General features: G+C 38.0%; 1 protein-coding gene across 2 annotated transcripts in view; it reads right to left on the reverse strand.

The window, feature by feature from the left end:
• WDR35 (WD repeat domain 35) overlaps positions 1 to 20,226 on the reverse strand; it is a 77,362-nt gene that overhangs the window by 26,287 nt on the left and 30,849 nt on the right. The window contains exons 10-13 of one of the 2 annotated variants that reach the window (XM_058287653.2): positions 19,662 to 19,847; positions 15,093 to 15,125; positions 14,679 to 14,739; positions 3,927 to 4,071 (exon numbers count right to left, since the gene is read on the reverse strand). In XM_058287653.2, the coding sequence (XP_058143636.1) occupies positions 3,927 to 4,071; positions 14,679 to 14,739; positions 15,093 to 15,125; positions 19,662 to 19,847 (425 nt within the window). The remainder of the gene's footprint in view (positions 1 to 3,926; positions 4,072 to 14,678; positions 14,740 to 15,092; positions 15,126 to 19,661; positions 19,848 to 20,226) is intronic. The other variant, XM_058287654.2, reaches the window with a different exon arrangement.

A 20,226-nucleotide genomic window follows, 5' to 3' on the forward strand; every position in this document is an offset into this window, starting at 1 on the left:
TGCACATGCCACACAGTCAAGTGCTCGCTAATGTCTGCTCGATGGTTACTAAAGCGAATGGAGATTTATAGGGAAGACATTGTAGAGGAGAAAAACCATGGGCTTCAACAATGGACAGATTAGAAGTTACTAGCTGTGAGGCTCTGGACAAGTGGCTTAACTTCTCTAAGCCTTCATTTCTCCATTTGTAAAATAAGTGTAACAATTTCTACTTTGCAGTGGTTTTTTTGAGAGGCATAAATAAAATATTTGTAAATTATATTAAGTGCAAAACCTAACACATCAGAGGAGTTTAAGAGATGGTAGCTGTACCATAATCACAGGAATATCATGTTATTTTCTATCTTTAAAATTCTATAAATAATTGTTAATTTAAAATAAGTATGTTTCTATCAATGTAATAAGATTACATTTTTAAATAAATTTAATAGAAATGTATTAAAATGCAGGTTTATGTGGTACCCCTAATTATTAATAGGTATAGATTAAACTGCTATCCAATAACTATTTCCATTTACTTTCAAAGAATAAAAATGGTACAAAAGGTCATTTAGTCCAGCCTCCTCTTTTAAACAACTAAGGTACTCCAGGAAAGGTGGATCCAAGTACATTGGTTCTGAGTCAGCTAAATCTAGGTTCATGTTCTCTCTCTCCTTATCGACTGGTGGCCTTTGGCAAATAATATAAGCCCATGTGTCTCAATTTCCCCTCTGTTAAACAGAATAACGAGTAAAGACTAAATAAGTAGAGTGTCTGGTATATAAGAAGTACTAAATAACTCCTATGTTCGTATGTTCCCCCACTCTCCCCCCAATTTCTTGGGCAATATTACCATCCTCCCATCCCTAGCCCCCATCAACCCTACAAAGCCCCACCCAAAAGTAACCCTATTCCATTTTATCCCTTCCTTGTACAAATACCTCCAGCTTATCATAGATTTCACCCATGTAGGTGTCAACTTACATCCTTCCTCTACCCCCCAATTTCCTTTAAGCTTACTGATATTCTATTCATGAACTATTGTGATTAGTAATGGAAGAAAATGTGGCATTGGTGTGGAGAAAGTGGCCATGGTGCCAGCTGGGGGTAGGCAGTGGGAGGAAGAGATGTGATGTGGGGGCATTTTCGGGGATTGGAGTTGTCCTGGGTGATGCTGCAGGGACAGTTACCGGACATTGTATGTCTTCCCATGGCCCACTGGGTGGACTGTGGGAGAGTGTGGGCTATGGTGTGGACGATTGACCATGAGGTGCAGCGGTGGTCAGAAATGTATTCACCAAATGCAATGAATATCTCATGATGATGAAGGAGGTTGTTGTTATGGGGGAAGAGGGGGGGAAGAGTGGGGGAAGGGGGGTAGGGAGTATATGGGGACCTCATATTTTTTTAATGTAACATTGAAAAAATAAAGACAAAAAAAAAGTTCTAAATAAATGTTGACTGTTAGCACTATCATCAACCATACTTTGCAGATGAGGAAACTGAGGTACAGGGAGAACCTGCCCAATGTCACTGAAACTAGTAAATTTAAAAATTGCTGCTTTCTTAGTTTAAACAAAGGCCAGAATCTCTAGCTGACTAAGGAAACACACTCACTCTATGGAGAAGCTAGACTTTTCTTCCCCAACTTAATCCTAAGATCCATCTTCTCCCAGCAGATCACAGGTCTATTGTTTATTATTGCTACCACAAACTGTCATATGCTATCTTCAAAGCAGTCAAAGATTTGTTCCTTTTAGTTTTCTAGCACTATTGACAAGGCAAGTGACAGCATTTACCCAAATACCCAAAACGGTTTCACTGGGGACAAATCTCCTATCTTAGCACATGAGTGAGTCTTAAAGGAAAGGGAAGGTTATTGTAAGATCCCAAGTATGTATGAGGAAAGAAGGTGATTGGAAAAATAAAATCTAAGATTTCTAACATGACATCATCCTCTTCAAGTCTATTCCCTCATTAAGAATTATAAGCCATATAAACTCATTTGTTTTACTTTTTCCCCTTTTAGCTCAAGGTCTTTTTCCAGTTGCATTGCTAGCTGGTGCTTGGTAGTAATCCCTCTGTGCCAGTGAGGCTCATCCCTGGAAGTCATGCCCCATGCCAGAAACACAATGCATTTATATGCTGAGTTTGGCTTAGAGGCCACATTTGAGCCACAAGGAAGCTCTCAGAAGGCAACACTTAGGCAACCTATAATACTAGGCTAAGTTCAATTTCAAAAGAAAAGATTTATAAAGTACAGTCATCAACATCAAGAGTCTGTCAATGGTCCATTCTCCTTCATTAGTCACTGCCCCTGTACTCAGGGGATTCTTGCTATTACATTAGAGAATGTGGCAGAACTCCCCAGGAAAGGAACTGGATATTCTTTTATGACTTTATATGGCTAAGAGACTTCAAACTAAGTCAGGAGGTCATTCCAGAGGTTACACTAATGCACATCTCAGGAGAATCTCATTGACTGCCACAATAAATACTGCTTGAAAGAGTAGGCTCCTGAGGGCTCTGGAGATATCCAGACACTACAGGCAGGGCTAACAGCTCAGGAGTTTGGTGCCTGCTAGTAGGCCCTACTTTCGAATTTATGCTCCCCAGTGTGTCAGAGTTGGACTCACTCTTCTGCCCCTTATATTTGAACTTACAGTTAGTACTAGCACTGATAGATTTATGTCTAAGAGACTTAAATCTTTGGGCTTTACATGTGCCAGTTGGGTCCTGAATCTCAACAGAGTTGCAACACACTCTCCAGTTCATCAGACTCGCCCAGGAAAACTAACAAGGAGATGATGATGGACAATGACCATCCCAAGGAACAGAGAGAATCTACAACTGCAAGCAAGAAAGTCCCATCCATCTGCCCCATAGGACCTAAGTCCCCTCTCAATTAGAGGCGCAGTGGCATCACCATCCAAGAATCCTCAGGATTGGGGAATAAATGATGGACTAGAGTAGACTTACTATTATTCTACTATAGACTTTCTGTTATTCTAGCAATGGAAGAACTTTTATTATTGATGTGGAGGCAGTGGCCACCAGAGGTTCTGAGGGGTTGGAATGACATTGCAATGACAGATATAGGCCATTATATATCTTGCCATAACTTATAAAATTGTGTAGGAGAGGTTTAAACTATAATGTAAACTATAATCCACACTTAGTGGCAATGCTCCAATATGTGTTCATCAATTGTAGTAGATGTACCACACTAATGAAGGATGATGTTAATGTGGGAAAGTATGGGAGGGGTGTGGAATCAGGCACATGGGAATCCCCTACATTTTTATGTAACATTTTTATGTATCTTTAAAAAAATAAAGTAAAAAGAAAAGGAATCATTAGGTTAAAACAATTGAAAAATACTTTCCTTAAAGGCTTAGAGTCTCCTCTATCCTGGGTCCTAAGCTCTCTCTGTAGCAGACAGTACCAGAAGTAACTCTATCCCCAGAAATAACATTAACCCCAGACTCCCTGGAATCCAGTGCAAGAGAAAAAAGCCAAATCCCCAGTTCACCTGAAGACCTTTCCCATAGCTGTGTCCCAGGACCTGACTCGCCTACCGGTGACTTATAACAGAATGACCCACCTTCCTGCAAAGATTTGAAACCCTAATCCATGGGAATGAAGCTTTAGCTGGACATTCAAACCTTCAATGAATAATCATATTTCAGTATAGAATATTATTATAAGATGGCAGGGGCGGGTGAATGAGGATTGCCATTTCCTATAAAAACACAAATTTCCAAGTTTTCTCTTTTATTTTGATAAATTTAAATATATAAATTTGAAAGACACTCAAATTAATGGAAAAATATTCCTAGTTATCAAAGCAATTTACAGTTCTCAAGTATGACAATTTATAATTAATTATATCTGATCTAAATGTGATATGGTTCCAATATTAAAAATACATGTATTAAGAGATATACCTTTCTCTCCCTTCTTTTCGAGACCGTGTGATCTGATTTATTTCCAGCGCTGTGAGCTTCTTTGCCACACGGTATTGCCAGGTATAAAATGCTTCTTTTGAAGCTGCTATCACATGGGTTTTAGTCATTGCAACAAATAATGGAACTATTAAAAAGAGCATTAAGACAATGAAGTTACAATTACACAGAATCACAGAATGTTTGTTGCAAAGAACACCGGTGATCACAGGGTCCAATCCCCCATTTTACAGAAAATACCCACACACAAGTCTCCAAACTCAGAATCAAAATTTCATAGGACCATGCCAGAAAATTAACTCAAAATGGACCATGGACCTAAATACAAGAATTAAACAAGAGAACTCTTAGAAGAAAACTGAGGAGTAACTCTTTATAGCCCTGGGTGAGGCAATGGTTTCTTAGACATGAAACCAAAAGTACAAGTGAAAAAAAGGGGAAAAAAAAATAGATAAATTGAATTTCATAGAATTTTTTAAAAAATTATACTTCAAAGGACACCATCAAAAAAGTGAAAAGACAACTCACAGAATGGGAGAAAATATTTGCATATCATAAATTTCATAAGGGATCATATCTAGAACATATAAAGAACCTCAATAATAAAAAGACAATCCAATTAAAAAATGGGCAAAGCATCTAAATTGATATTTCTCCAAAGATACACGAATGGCCACTTAAACAAATGAAAAGGTGTCATTATTAGCCATCAAGGAAACTCAAATCAAACCACAATTGAGATACTACCTCACATCTATCAAAATGGCAAAAATTAAAAAGGAAGACAATAACAAGGGTTGGCAAGAATGTGCAAAAAGTCAGAACCTTCTACACTGCTGGTAGGAATGTAAAATACTGCATCCACTTAGAAAAGTTTGGCAATTCCTTGAAATGTAAAATACATAGTTAACATATGATCCAGCAATTCCACTCCTCAGTATATACCCAAGAGAAATGAAAACATATATCCACAAAAAAATGCATTCACAAATGTTGACAGCAGCATTATTCATAGTAACCAAATGGTAGAAACAAATGTCCATCAACTGATGAATGGATAAATAAAATCTGGAATATTTATACAATGGAATAGTATTCAGCAATGAAAAGAAATGCTGATATATGCTGCAACAGGGATGAGGAATGACCCTTGAAAATGTTATGCTAAGTGAAAGAAACCAGACAGAAAAGATCACACGGTGTTAATAAAACCATTTACATAAAAGAATTTGTAGGATAGCATTTGTATTAAATATCCACATAGGCAAATGTAGAGATACAGAGGGATTAGTGGTTTCCTACAGGTAGAGGAAGGGGAAAGGGTGTGACTGCTAATGGGTATAGGATTCTCTCAGAGGAACAAAAATGTTCTAAAATTAGATTGTGGTGATTGTTGCACAACACAATAAGCATACTAAAAATCACTGAATTTTACACCTAAAATTGTGAGTTGTATGCTCCGTGAATTATTTCTCAATAAAGCTGCTGAAAAAAGCTCGTAGGTTTTTATCTGAATTCCAAACTTATGAGAACCCTAATGTCAAAATTAAGATATCCAAAATATAACAAAATGTTGTTTAATCATTAAAAATGTTAAAATGCATGGTTTTGCCCAAAGAAGGTATACGACTAAAGAAAATGAGGTGTGAGTTATCCCATTTGCTTTTCTTCAAAAACAGGATTTGTGATCGCTTTCAAACTTTACAGTCCCTCTTTCTAGAAAAGATTTGACGTCTCTCTTGAATATAAATTTTTTTCTTGTTTATCCTTTGTTTTCTCAATAATTGAAGAGTGGCATAAAAATAGGTTATAAGTATTGTCTCCTTAGCAGGACTTTAAAAATAAAAGATTCAATATTTACTAATTCTCATTCTAGTCTTAATAAATTTTGAAGTGTTTTTAGTTCTACATTTTAGTATTTTCAAGATTCTGTACAAAGTGCACACTCTGAAAATGTAAAAGTATTTCATCTTTACAGACCATAAGTAGTAATTTACAGAACATACTGCCCTAACTAGTTACTATTTTCTCCTACTAACAATGCAAATTGTTATTACCAAGCTGAACAATATTTTTAATATGAATATTTAAGATCAGGAGCAAGGATATACTAAGAAAGAAAATGGAACTTCCCTAGTAACAAGCAACAGCAATTAGAAATCTTCCTGTGATTATAAATAATAATAATCTCTCTTTGTGTAGTCACAGATTTTAAATACTCTCACATGTTAACTTATTTGGACTTCATAAAGCTTGCACTTCAGAGGGGACAAGTACTATTGCCCTCTCTTACAGACGAAAAAAATGAGGTCAAAGCCATTGAGGATCATATTAAATGTTGTACCATTAGTTAAGAAAGAGCTGAGTTAGCATATACTCTCCTTTTTAGGAAGAAGCTTTGGTTAGGATCCCAAGAGAAATTAATAGCATAAAATTATTTGAAGAGGGTTTATTTTCCAAAGGCACTATATACAAAGATGTGGGCAAGGTGTAAAGGAACTACCAGAGACAGTGCCCCTCCTGGGGTGGGCAGCGGCAGAGAGGTTACCACTCTGCCTAAAGGGGTGGGGAGAACCAGAACGGGAGCCAGGTAGAAGAGGCTCCCTTGCACGGAGCCGTGACTTTCGGTTACAAAAGATCACAGCCACAAGGAAGCAACTCCCCAGGGAAGGAGTAAGAGGAGTCAATAGCCCGCCCTCCTCTCCTCCCTTTGGACCTCCCGCCAGGCTTCCTTCCGCACTAGCCAAACCCAACCAGAAGCAGTGGGAACGAAGAAGCGCGAAGAAGCGGGGTGGGCTTTGGAGGGGCAAACATAAAATATCTGTGATAAGATAAGATGAAATAAGATATAAAATTCTCTTAAGTCAGTTAGTGCTTGTGGGCCCCTACAATGAGGTGCCTCTTCAGTAAGATAAATATGATGATAAACACTTCACAGAGTAATTAGGAGGTTTAAATAACACAACGAATGGGTAAATCTTTGATATGCTTTAAGTACAAAACTTTAGAAGTCAGCACTTGTTTTTTAAAACATGTAAAAGAAAACAATTTCAAATAAAAAATAAAAAGTAAACTATAACTGGAGATTTGAGTTTGCTCTAATAAGAAAAACGTTAGTAATTTATTGATGACAAATGAAATTTAACCAATAGTATTTTAGCACAATTTTTAAAAAACTAAAGGCAATGCCACAGAAAAAAATGGAATGAAATGTGAAAACCTATAGTTTAATTGACCAAAGCACTCAAAATTTATCAGAGGAAGTACAACAATAACAAAGCTTCGAAACGGGAGCTAGGTCTGGGCCAGCGTGTGGAAGACTCTGGCCTACCAGCTGGGGCACCGTCTCTGAACCTATCAGCGTATCTGCTGCCCTAAGGGCCAGGTCCCCTTCCCAAGTCCTACTGAGCGCCTGCAGCCCGCAAGAACCTAAGCTCAACATTTCTATGACCACCTCCCCTTCTGGAACACATTCACCCCACTAACCTCTCCTCCTCCCAAAATGTTCCTTCTCCTATATCCCTACCCAAGAAAATGTACTACCGTTTCTCATCACCCAAATGGAAAGTCTGGTTTTTTCCAGATGCCGCCCTAAAAGCTTGTCCCCACACTCAATAAAGTCACAGAGCCTGTTATTTCTGCTTTCTTTCTACCCCCTATCTACCCCACCCTGTCCTCCCACCCCCACTCCCATTCCAGGGTTGCTCACTTCAGGCCTTCGTCGTTTCTCCCTGACTGGTCTCCTTTCCTCTGGTATCAGACGCCTTATAGTCCCATCTTTAGGCAAGAAAACTCTGCCAAGTTCCTTCCTAATTTAGGAATTTATTTTCTTTAAAAATAACTTTTTCACCTGTTCCATTTGTCTTTTCATCTGTTCCATTGCTTAGAGAATGTTTAATTGAGCTCTTACTGGGTGCTTGTCACCGTGCAAATTACTTCACATGTATTCATCCAAACACTCTTTTTACAAGTCTCATTAAATTCATCTTACAGATCAAGAAATGGAGGATTAAAGAAGTAAAATAACTGCCCAGGGTCACAAAACACAGGAAGAGCAATACAAAATTAAGCTCATACCTTCATACAAAATATTTTTAAAACTCCTTCACAAAGGATCATCTTAGTACCTGACTTCTAACTTAATAAATATTTATAACATTGAAAAGCAACTTTCTACTCATAAATACTATGCAAAGTAATCACTAATATGGCTTGAATAAAGGAAGAGCTACCACTTATGGAGTCTGTACAAAAGTTTAAATAAGGGACATTTAAAGCCGTAAGAGACTTAAAAACTAAATAATTAGAAATTAGTCTATCCATCATCCATGTGGAATCTAAGCCCCCTCCTGATACAGAGGAGGACAGGATATAACCATCCCAGGGTCCACAGGATGGAGGAATAGAGTATGGATTAGAGTGGACTTACTGATATTCTGCTGGGGAACTACTGTGATTAGAAATGGAAGAAATTGTAGCATTGATGAGAAAGTGGCCACGGTAGCTGCTGGTTGTAGGGAGAGAGAAGAAGAGATATGATGTGGGGGCATTTTCAGGACTTGTCCTGGGTGGTGCTGCAGGGACAGATGCTGGACATTGTGTGTCCTGCCATGGCCCACTGGGTGGACTGGGGAAGAGTGTAGACTACAATGTGGACCACTGTCCATGGGGTGCAGCAGTGCTCCAAAATGTATTCACCAGGTGCAGTGAATGTGCCACGATGATGGAAGAGGTTGTGGATGTGGGAGGAGTGGGGTGAGGGGGTGGGGGGTATATGGGGACCTCATATTTTTTTAATGTAACATTAAGAGAAAATGAAAAAAATAAATAGAGGAAAGGGGGGAAAAAAAGGAAAAACAAACCAAAATTTATTCACCAGGTACAGTGAATGTGCCACAATGTTGGAAGAGGTTGTTGATGTGGGAGGAGTGGGATAGGGGGATGGGGGGTATGGGGACCTCATATTTTTTAATTTTTTAATGTAACATTTAAATGAAAATAAAGAAAAAAAGAAATTAGTCTAATTACATGAGGTTAATTGAGTAGATTAACAACTCAGGAATCTGAATTCAAGTTTTTATATGCCAGATAATTCGGTATAGCTGAATCATTTTTAAAAAGAATTTTTTACTACAGTCAAGATTTTCCTCTTCAAAATGTGCACCATGAATGAACTCTGGAGGGAGCTAGAAGCCTTTCCTGCAGGGAGCAGTTCTCTAAAACCTATCTGGACACTCGCAGCAAAGCCTCAAGGGAGACTGGATATATTTCTCAGACCCTGTCTTCACTAAATCATAAAACAGTTGCTAGAGAAGCAGCTGTGGGTCAAGCAATTGAGCTCCCGTTTACCATATGGAGGACCCAGGTTTGATCCCCAGCATCTCCTGGCAAAAAAAAAAAAAAAAAAGAAAAAGGCGTCCCAGACCAGCGTGGAGAGGTGCAGACCCCCTGTGTGGCAAAGAGACGCACCGAAAAGACAATGACACAGCCAGGTAGAAAAAAATTAAAATTAAAAAAAAATAAGACAGTTGCTAAATATTTAGTAAATACCGCCACTGATACTCTGATGGTAGTGACTATTATGCCCTTAGCATGATTTGAAGTATGTTCATAACACTTAAATGCTCTCTAATAAAATACGAATGTTTCTTAAGCATCTGAAAGAATTTCTAATCAATGTTTACCTATAATTATAAATTATATTCATATTCCTTTCGAGTACATCCTAAATAATAAGAGCTTATCAATAATCTTATTAAATCAAAATGAAAATATTAGTGGTTCAAGGTAAAAATCTGGGCGGCAGACTTGGCCCAGTGGTTAGGGCGTCCGTCTACCACATGGGAGGTCCGCGGTTCAAACCCTGGGCCTCCTTGACCCATGTGGAGCTGGCCCATGCGCAGTGCTGATGCGCGCAAGGAGTGCCCTGCCACGTAGGGGTGTCCCCGCGTAGGGGAGCCCCGCGCAAGGAGTGCGCCCCGTAAGGAGAGCCTGCTCAGGAGTGGCGCCGCACACAGAGAGCTGACACAACAAGATGACGCAACAAAACAACAGAAGCCACTGACAACAACAGAAGCAGACAAAGAAGACGCAGCAAATAGACACAGAGAACAGACAACTGGGGTGGAGGAGGGGGAAGGGGAGAGATAGAAATAAATAAATAAATCTTAAAAAAAAAAAGGTAAAAATCTGAATCCCAGCTATTTCCTAATTCTGTGATCTCTGCTAGATTACTTATTCTTTCTGAACCTCATTTTGCTTACTGGTGTTTAAAGATAATAATACTTTACTATAGAGCTGTTGTGAGAACTAAGAGAGATAAATATAAAGCTGAGCCTGGTACCCAGCATAAAGTTAAGTGCTTAATAGTAACAATAATAGCCAGGTTTATTAACTTTTAAAAAATATATGCCAGGTACTGTTCTAAAAACATTACATATTCCAGCCTATTAGTTAGGCACCTTTATTACCCCTATTTAGCAGATTAAGAAACTGAGGGGAAGCGGACTTGGCCCAATGGATAGGGCGTCCGCCTACCACATGGGAGGTCTGCGGTTCAAACCCTGGGCCTCCTTGACCCGTGTGGAGCTGGCCCATGCACAGTGTTGATGCGCGCAAGGAGTGCCATGCCACGCAGGGGTGTCCCCAGCATAGGGGAACACCACGTGCAAGGAGTGCGCCCTGTAAGGAGAGCCGCCCCATGCAAAAAAAGTACAGCCTGCCCAAGAATGGCGTCGCACACATGGAGGGCTGACACAACAAGATGACGCAACAAAAAGAAACACAGACTCCTAGTGCCACTGATAAGGACAGAAGTGGTCACAGAAGAACACACGGTGCATGGACACAGAGAGCAGACAACTGGGGGGGAAGAAGAGAGAAATAAATAAACAAATCTTTAAAAAAAAAAAGAAACTGAGGCACAGAAAGGTTGCCCAAGTTACCCTGTTAGACTCAAACCCAGAATCTGTGCTCTCAACTAACATGTATATTATCTCTCATTAAGGATTAACCAGCATTAAGTTAAATTGGTAATGTTTTTACTTTTATCACCCACATGGATTTTTATAATAAAACCATATGCAAATCCTCTAATCACTACTGAAAACAAAACAATCTTAATTTTTCGTTTCTGATACAAATTTATCTGAAACATATGTTCTTTCAAAACCTATGGCAGTAATTTCAGCAAATTCAAAAGAACATATAATACTATCTACAGAAATTATGCCAGATCTTTATTAAAATATTCATACACCTAGATTAAGTACCTAGGAAAAAGTCAGAAGACCACAGCAAAAATTGATGTTTTTTTCTAAAAGAGTAGTACAAATATGTAAATGTTTTAACTCTTTTTTTTTTTTCAGAGAAAATAAAGACAAAAATGGTACCTCAAATAAACTTAACAGGTATAATGTTTTAGGAAAAGAGCACAACCAGGATAAAAGCAACCTAAGCCCTTCTTAATTACTCAGTTCCTGGAAAGAAAATTTTCTAAATCTCTAGAAAGATAGAAAGATTATTAGAAAAAAATTAAAAAGAAAATAATTATGGTTCCATTGAATGAACATTTGCAACACTAACAAGGAGCACTTACTGGCCAAACAAGGATGTAAAATAATTTTAAACCATCTAGGAATCCATATGTAAGTAAAGCCAGCTATTTTAAGGCCAATGCCCAAAATAAACACCCACATCTGGAATGCTCCCCTACTTTCCTACTTATTCATCTCTCAGCCCTTTAAAGAACTGGTCAGCTGAAACTGCATGGAAATGTTTCATCAAAATAACTCTCTCCAGGGAAGCGGATGTGGTTCAACTGATAGAGCTTCCGCCTATCATGTGGGAGGACCTGGGTTTGATCCCTGGGGCCTCCTGGTGGAAAAGAAGAGGAAGCGTGCCCATGTGGCAAGCCAGTGCCTGAGCAAGTGCCTGTGGTGAGCCAGTGCCAACATGAGTGCCCGCGCAAATGCCTGAGTGATGAGCAAGTGCCCCACACAAGTAAGTCACGCAGCAAGATGATGATGCATCAAAAGAGAGACAAGGGGGGAGTCAAGGTGAAGCACAGCAGAAACCAGGAACCAAAGTGGAACAATTGTCAGGGAACCTCTCTCCCCATCAGAGGTCTCCAGGATCAAATCTCGGTGAATCCTAGAGAAGAGAAAATGAGAAGAGAAGACAACACAGACAGCAAAAACAGCAGGGCAGGGGAAGGGGGGAAAAGTAATCTTTTTAAAAAATAAATAAATAACTCTCTCCGGAATATATGGAAAACTTAGTGCACCATCAGTGGAAAGCTGATGACATGCTAGAGCCAAAATGGCTACAACACGGGCAACCTGGTACTTTCCAGCCCCTTTTCACATCTTCATTCCTCTGAAATGCTGTTTTCTCTCCATAAACTGCTACCTAAGAAATACTTATCCTTCAAAACTCAACTCAAATATTAATAAAACTTTCTCTAAGTAGAAAAAATGTCCCTGACATCCTTGTGCACCAATATCTGTTTGTCCAGCACCTAGCACTCCATCCTGCACACAGCAGGTGAGCAATAAGCCATTGTGTAATGGATTGACTGTTTTAATTATTGATTTAGACACCCTGCAGCAATTGCTAATTTTTTTTAACACTCTTAATGCCAAAGTATAGTACCTGAAATAATAGGTACTCACTGATGGTTTGCTAAATAAATGAATTAGCATTTTCTCATTCCATGATAGAAAATAAATATTTTCCATGCATCAAATAAACATTTATTATGGGCCAAGCACAACAGTAGGAAGTGGGAATACAGAAATGAATGTCATAGATCTTGTTTTAAGAAACTCAGGTCTAGTGGGAAGAGAGGTAAGAAAATCAATAATTCAGTGCAGAGTAAGAAGTGCCCTAAGCTAAAATACCGCAGGGCTTTGGGGGGCTTCGAGGAAGAGCCCCAAAGTGGTGCCAGCGCCTGGGCAGGCAGTGCACTTGAGGGACCACGCTGCTCACGCTAACGTGGGAGTTCCCTTACACGGTCCCTACAGAGATGGTCAGGAGGCATGATAGGAGGCAAAGCAAAAATAGTACTTTCTGGAATAATATCAGACACATGCTTTTTTTGTTTGAGCCTTCAACCCTCAAGAAAATTTGGCATAGAAACCTTAAAAAGGAATTTTACAGGGTATGAATGAAACAAAAATGTGGAGGCTTTGGGTGTGTTTACTGCAGATCAGTGAAAGAACTTTTTGTTAGAATTTCAGGCAGTGAGACTGCAAAAAACGTTTCAAGACTCAAGAAAGCAAATAATCATGCCCTTGAGAATTTACCATTTTATGAAGGTAAAGGATTTACATCTAGCTTGATTAAAAAATAGACTATCTATGATAAAAATTAATTTGAGCCTGAACCTATCATTATTATGGTTGTGTGTTGAACACTTGATATTAAAAGAAAAAGCACATAACCTAAGGATTAAAAAAATTTAATTATGAGAACAAAGACTTATGTTTCTAATAAATAAAGTCATGGGACATTAAGATAAAAATAAAATGTAATATAAACCACAAGGGTTGACTTATTTCAATTATTTATAAGTCTGTAATAATTTTAAGCCATGTCATTTACCGAGGAACACTAACATGTATACATGTATGTAAATTATGTACATATGTAAATATATACTTATGTGCATATAAATATATACATATATGTATATAACTATAGAGAGAAGCATATAAGCTATCTAACAATGAACACAAGACATGAAGTTGAAGAGTTTCAAAATACAATAGTTAGTGTGTTATCAAGATCCTAGACAGAGTATAAAATCTTTGAGGCCAGTTATTTCTCACATTTGCTTGTACCACCCAAAAGGTGCAGCAAAATGCAAACACTTAGAAAACAGACAATAAAATTTGAGTAAGAATGAATGTCGAGTCTGGATTTAAAAAAAAAACTGGTTCTCAGGTTCAAAGAATTCAAAGGCTCTTCAATTTTTTTAATCTGATCATTTTTCTAATACCATATCCATTGAACTACCACCATATGCTTTAAGAGAAAACCATTATTATTCTCAGAAGTTATAGTGAAATGGCAACAAAACATTTGTTAATGATTTTTAACAAAAGACTCAGAAAAGATTTGGAAATTTTTTCATGGTTACCCTCATTGACGTTGAATAGAGGGAATGATAAATCTAAAGTAGCAAATGTCTTCTGAAAACAGAAAGTCAGGAATTTTTTAAAGCTGTCCTCTTAATAGACAAATTCATTCTTTATTACAAAAATCTGGAAAGTCAAACTCCCTTTTTCAAGCAGCTAAATGTTTTTATGGAAGAGAGGTATTTACAAGCATTTTATTCAAAATAAAAGTGGTTTTATGGCAAAATTCTTTCTAAAATCCTCAGTTAATTGAATACTAATCATTATATGGCAAACCAATTTCTTTACAATTATATTTCCCATTTAAAGCAAAAGATAGTGGTAGAATAGCTGAGAAAGTATTATGGATTTTAGGTAGAGTAACCGTACCACTCACTGTCTAAAACAGGGACTCTGAGAGCAACAGGGGCATCATCAGAAATGGCCTATGACAACAGGCATTAACTGGGACTGGAGCTGGCCAGCTAGAAGCGAGGCTGGGCCATCCCAGTTTCAGCAGATACCATTCTAATTAATAATTCCATTGTTAGGTTTTTAAAGTAAAGTTACAAGTGAAATCTGTTTAGAGAGTGAATACATACAAACATTTCCTTACCAATATCAATGTACTTGGGATCCAAAGGTGTGCCAATAGAATTACAAAGAACAAGCACAAACTGAAAACAAAACAAAAGAGTGTCAGAATTGCTGCTTATGGGCAATAAAGGAAGTAATACTTAACATATATCATGCTTATATTTTTTTCAAGTATCAATTAAATGGGAAATAATTGGTAAAATTAAGTGCAAAGAATAGCAGACAAAAATAAAAATAATCTACAGCATGAAAAATGAAATATGAATTAAAATTAAACCAAGGTGATTTCTCAAGATAATGGAACACTGTGATTTTTTAGAGTACACTTTGCCCTGGCTATATTTCATTATTTACTCATCTAAAATTTATGAACAGCTATAATCTCAAAATTCATTTCTACTTATAATCAGTTATATGAGAGCTAATTTGTTACCGTTGCACCAAATGTTTCCATCTCGCTCTCCTCCTTTGAAGCAATATATAAATGACATGAGAAATTCAGATAAATTCAGTCAATTCGAAAAAAGACAAAATATAACCTAGTGAAAATGACTTAAAATGCTAAAATTTTAACAAATTTAAAATTTGTTAATAAATACATAAAAATTTACCAACAATTATAATCAGGAAAAATAATCAAGCATAATACAAACTTTACAAAATATTATTTTGATATGATAATCCCATCTTTCTTACTGTTAATCATCCTTTCTGTAGTCTGTACTAAGAATACTATTGTACTTAGAGGTTTCCTTATTAGCATAACAATTTCAAATAAACCAGCTCTGTATATATATTATTTACATGTAAATATAGATTCTATCTTTTTCAGCATCTCACATGTAAAATGTATTCACTTCACAAGTATAAACTAAATGATTAAAGTTATACTAAAAATCATAACTTACCCATTCACTACTTAAAATAAGCTTATTTATAGCCACAAAATACCATTTTTAAATTTACTTTTCACCTTTATCAAAGTTATACATGCCCATAGTTGAATGAATCAAAGTTTTATAAAACTTCTTACTGAAAACAACAGATTCTCCCCAACTTCCCATTTGCTGCTCCTCAGAGAAAATTACTTTTAGCTCCTTTAACTCTTTTTTTTTATGAGTTTCCACAAATCTAAATAACATATTTGTAGTACTCCTTTTGTTTTTTTGGTTTTTTAAATTGGGGGTATTTTCTGCTGACCTGCCATTCTGAAAGCTCTCTTTCACCCTGCTTTTCCCAGCACCCACCATACAGGAACACACTTTCAGCCCTCCATCTTTTAATGGAATTTTATTAGATCAATATTTAGAGTTTCATATGAACAGACATACCTCATTTTATTCTTTTTTTTTTTTTTTTACAAATTGAAGGTATGTGGCAACCCTGCATCAGGCAAGTCTATCAGCACCATTTTTCAAACTGCACGTGCTCACTTCTTGTCTTTGTGTCTTTTTAATTAAGGTATGTACTGTGTGGTTTTTTTTAAGACATAATTCTATTGCACAGACTACAGTATAATGTAAACATAACTTTTATATGTACTAGGAAACCAAAGAATTTGTGTGACTCGCTTGATTGCAATGCTTGCTTTATTGCAGTGGTCTGGAATGGAACCCACAATATCGCTGAAGCATGCCTGTATATTATACATCAATTAAAAGTTTTTTTGAAAATTAAAAATTCAGTGCTTACATCATGACTATGTAAGAGTTATTCGTAGCCATCAAGTCTATCATGCCTTCCTTTCAAGAATAGTTTGTTTTCCCTGTAGATGATAATTGTCTTTATTTTTTTCTCTTTGCTTATTTAGTTTTCTATGCAAGAGTACTAACTCAACCCCCCAATCTCCCCTACTTTGTGCATTTCTCCACTCAATGAGTTCCCACACAGGACCTGTCTCTTGGAGCCTTCTGCCCTGCTCTCACTATCTGATGACCCTCTGCATACTGCACAACTGTCAGCTGGAATTGCCTCAACATTGTTGAGGGGAGTCTCTTCACCTCTCTCCTGGGGTGCCTGGAGCCTGTTTCTTTCTGTTTATTGGTTTTTTCCTCATTTTGGTAACTTCCTAAAAAAAGAAGCTTGAAAGAAAAATTTGGGGGCACATCTAAAAATATTTTACTCATACTTAATTTATAGTTGGCTTAAGCTATGTGATTCCAGATGGGAAATCATTTTCCCTCAGAATTTTAAAGGCAATCCTCCAAAGCATTGCTGTCAACAAGTCGAATGCCATTATGACTTTCCTGATGCTATGAAAACTGGTTTTCCTCTCTGAAAGCCTGCAGGATCTTCTTTTACCCCTAGTCACCTACAGTTCATAATGACATGTCTTGGAGTGGACTGCTTTTATTTACTGTGCTAGGAACTCAGTGAGCTCCTTCAACCTAGAAAGTCAAGGGGAGTGGGCGTAGTGCAGCGGTTTGAGCGCCTGCTTTCCATGTTTGAGGGCTCGGGTTCAAGTACCGGTACCTCCTAAAAAAACAAAAACAAAAACAAAAAAAAACCAGAAAGTCAAGAGAAATATTCTTGAAGTTTGTTTTTCAGATTTACTCCCCCCCATTTTCCTGCTCATTCTTCTTAGAACTATTATTTAGCTGCTGAACTTCCAAGTCTGGTCCACTGTTCTATCTTTTCAGTCTTATTTTCCATTTCCTTGTCTTTTTATTTCACTTAGTAGGAGTTTTCCTTCGTTTTATCTTCTAACCCTTCTACCACATTTTTCACTGTTGCTGTAAGATTTGTAATTACCAAAAGCTTCCTTTTCTATAGCACCTTCTTCTCATTTCATGGACAAAATTCTCTCTAACTCTCTGAAGATAATAATGATTTTTTTTTTAAAGTGTCCTTCTTCTTACATAGTCTCTCCTTCCTCCAAATTCTTTTCTTTCAATGTTTATCTTAAATTTCTATCTGCTAATTAGCTACTTTCCTCAAAATCTGACAATTCTTGTTATCTGTTTACATCTATCAATATCTTTGGAGGCTTCTTCTCTTGAACTGGTCAGATTCTCCAGAGAGGACTCTTCCATTGTACTACCTGAAAGTTGTATGCTTGGCTGCTATTATTCTGGGAGCCAAGTGGGAAAAGAAGGCTGGGGAAACAACAATGAGTACTGAAATCTTAAGTTAATTGCTCTGTTTTCATCCGAGTTCACCCACTGTTAGCTGTGACTGATACCTCTCAGCACAGTCTCTTTCTTAGTCCTCTGGGAGAGAAAACCGTAGTCTTCAAGGGGGGTGGGGGAATGGCTGCCTACGTGCTCAGGACAGGGAAGAGGGTCTGGGAACCTTCTTCTTTATATGCTCTCCCCCTCCCCACCCTTTTTTTTTTTTCAGGAGTTCTCCTTCCTGCATAATCTCTGGTACTCACAGACTACTTTTTTGTTCGTTTTTCTCCCACTAATTACACCAAGTCCCATGTCTCTTGGGATTGTATGATGTAAATGGATTGCTCCTTGCTTTCTCTAGCTTTCTTCAGTCTGCTAAGGTAATTACCACTAATCCATTGACTGTCTAACCTCCAAACTTTTGTTACCATTTTCATTCCCTTTTCAGTCCCTATGGGCTTATGACTTTTATTTTTTTTAAAGATTTATTTTATTTATTTCTCCCCCACCGCCAGCTGTCTGTTCTCTGCGTCCATTTGGTGTGCGTTCCTCTTTGTCCGCTTCTGTTGTTGTCAGCGGCACCAGGAATCTGTGTTTCTTTTTGTTGCGTCATCTTGTTCTGTCAGCTCTCCGTGTATGCAGCGCCATTCCTGGGCAGGCTGTACTGTCTTTTGCACTGTGCAGCTCTCCTTATGGGGCACACTCCTTGCGCGTGGGGCTCCCCTATGCGGGGACACCCCTGCGTGGCATGGCACTCCCTGCGTGCATCAGCACTGTGCTGCGCATGGTCCAGCTTCACACGGGTCAAGGAGGCCCAGGGTTTGAACCGCGGACCTCCCATGTGGTAGGCAGACGCCCTAACCACTGGGCCAAGTTTGCTTCCTCTTATAACTTTTGAAAAATACTTTTGTTGTTGTTCTATAGAGTTTGAGGAGAGAATAGAGCCAAATGTAGCCGGTCACACTGCCACCTTTAACGAAAACTGCTATACTTTTTAATAAGACAATAAAATTTGTAACATAACCAAAAATATTAGTTCTTTCATTAAAAATTTACTTCTGAAATATCTAAATTGTTAGTGTGCTTTTTAGAAAGACATTATAAATATTATTTTAAACTATGACATGGATTATTATTTTTTTTTTTTTAAGATTTTATTTCTTTCTCTCCCTTTCCCCTATTGTCTGCTCTCTGTTTCCATGTGCTGTGCTCTTCTGCGACCACTTGCATTATCCGGCAGCACTGGGTAACTACATCTCTTTTTTGGTGTGCCATCTTGCCGCATCAGCTCCCTGTGTGTGTGGCGCCACTCCTGGGTGGACTGCACTTTTTTTCACGTGGGGCAGCTCTCCTTGCAGGGCACACACACAGGGTCAGGAGGCCCTGGGGCTTGAACCCTGGACCCTCCATATGGTAGATGGATGCTCTATCATTTGAGCCACATCTGCTTCCCTGACATGGACTTTTAAAGCAACATAACATAAAAGTTTATTTCTCATTGTCAAAAGCTACTCAAACTGTAAGAAGAGCTTACTATTACATAAATTCTTGAGCATTTACACCAGACATCTGGATATTCATTTTTGTTTATGGGATTTTAACTTGGAAAATGATTCTGGAATTTAAATATATTTCAGAGACAGAAAGCTTCAGTACTAAACTGGTCCACACGAACTGCCAATGGATTAGCTGACTGGAGAAAAAAAAAGTCAAGAGCACACAGAACCAGTGGAGTGGCAGTTTTCCAGAACAGACTTCTAGACGAAGATGGCCCATAAACCCAAGGCTGCCCTGTTCTTGCTGTGCAAGCCATGTTAGAGAAGGGAAGATAACTACAGACCAGCTCTGCCAAGGAGCTAAAGCACCTGTGTTCAGAATCCAGGAGCACCTACCTGAGGATGGCTCTCATCAGCTTTCGTGGCCAAAATGCAGAAATCGCCACAGGTGGTAATCGAGATGAGACTCTTCACATATTTAACATATTTCTCATTGTTTTTTGTATCCCAGAAGACAACACAGTACTCTGGACGGTCAGGTCTGGTATACGCATAAACTACGGTGTTCGAGCAGTAACCCCACTAGGAAGAAAGGAAGGAGGAAAAGGAAAGACGGGAGGCAGAAAGAATACTTACCACTGGGAAAGAAAAAGCATGTGTTTTATATTTTTGCTGTAGAAATACTGCAGACAAGTAGTTTATTAGCCCTAACAAAATATATTCTTCAGAAATGGAAGACAGAGGACTGACCATCCAGCTTAATACCTTTTCTCACTAAAATAAGGTGAATCTAAAAATAGTAAAGAAGTTTATAAGCAAAGTGCTATTCAACTAAGGTTAGCCTCTTTAACTTTCCTTACTATCAGTCATATTTAGGCTTTGGTGTTAAAATCTTCACATCTTTCAATAGTCAGTGACAGCTGGTTGAGGGGACAATAGGAAGAGTGACTCCTGTCAGAAA

The sequence above is a fragment of the Dasypus novemcinctus genome, chromosome 25 (assembly GCF_030445035.2).
Source record: "Dasypus novemcinctus isolate mDasNov1 chromosome 25, mDasNov1.1.hap2, whole genome shotgun sequence".
NCBI lineage: Eukaryota > Metazoa > Chordata > Mammalia > Cingulata > Dasypodidae > Dasypus > Dasypus novemcinctus.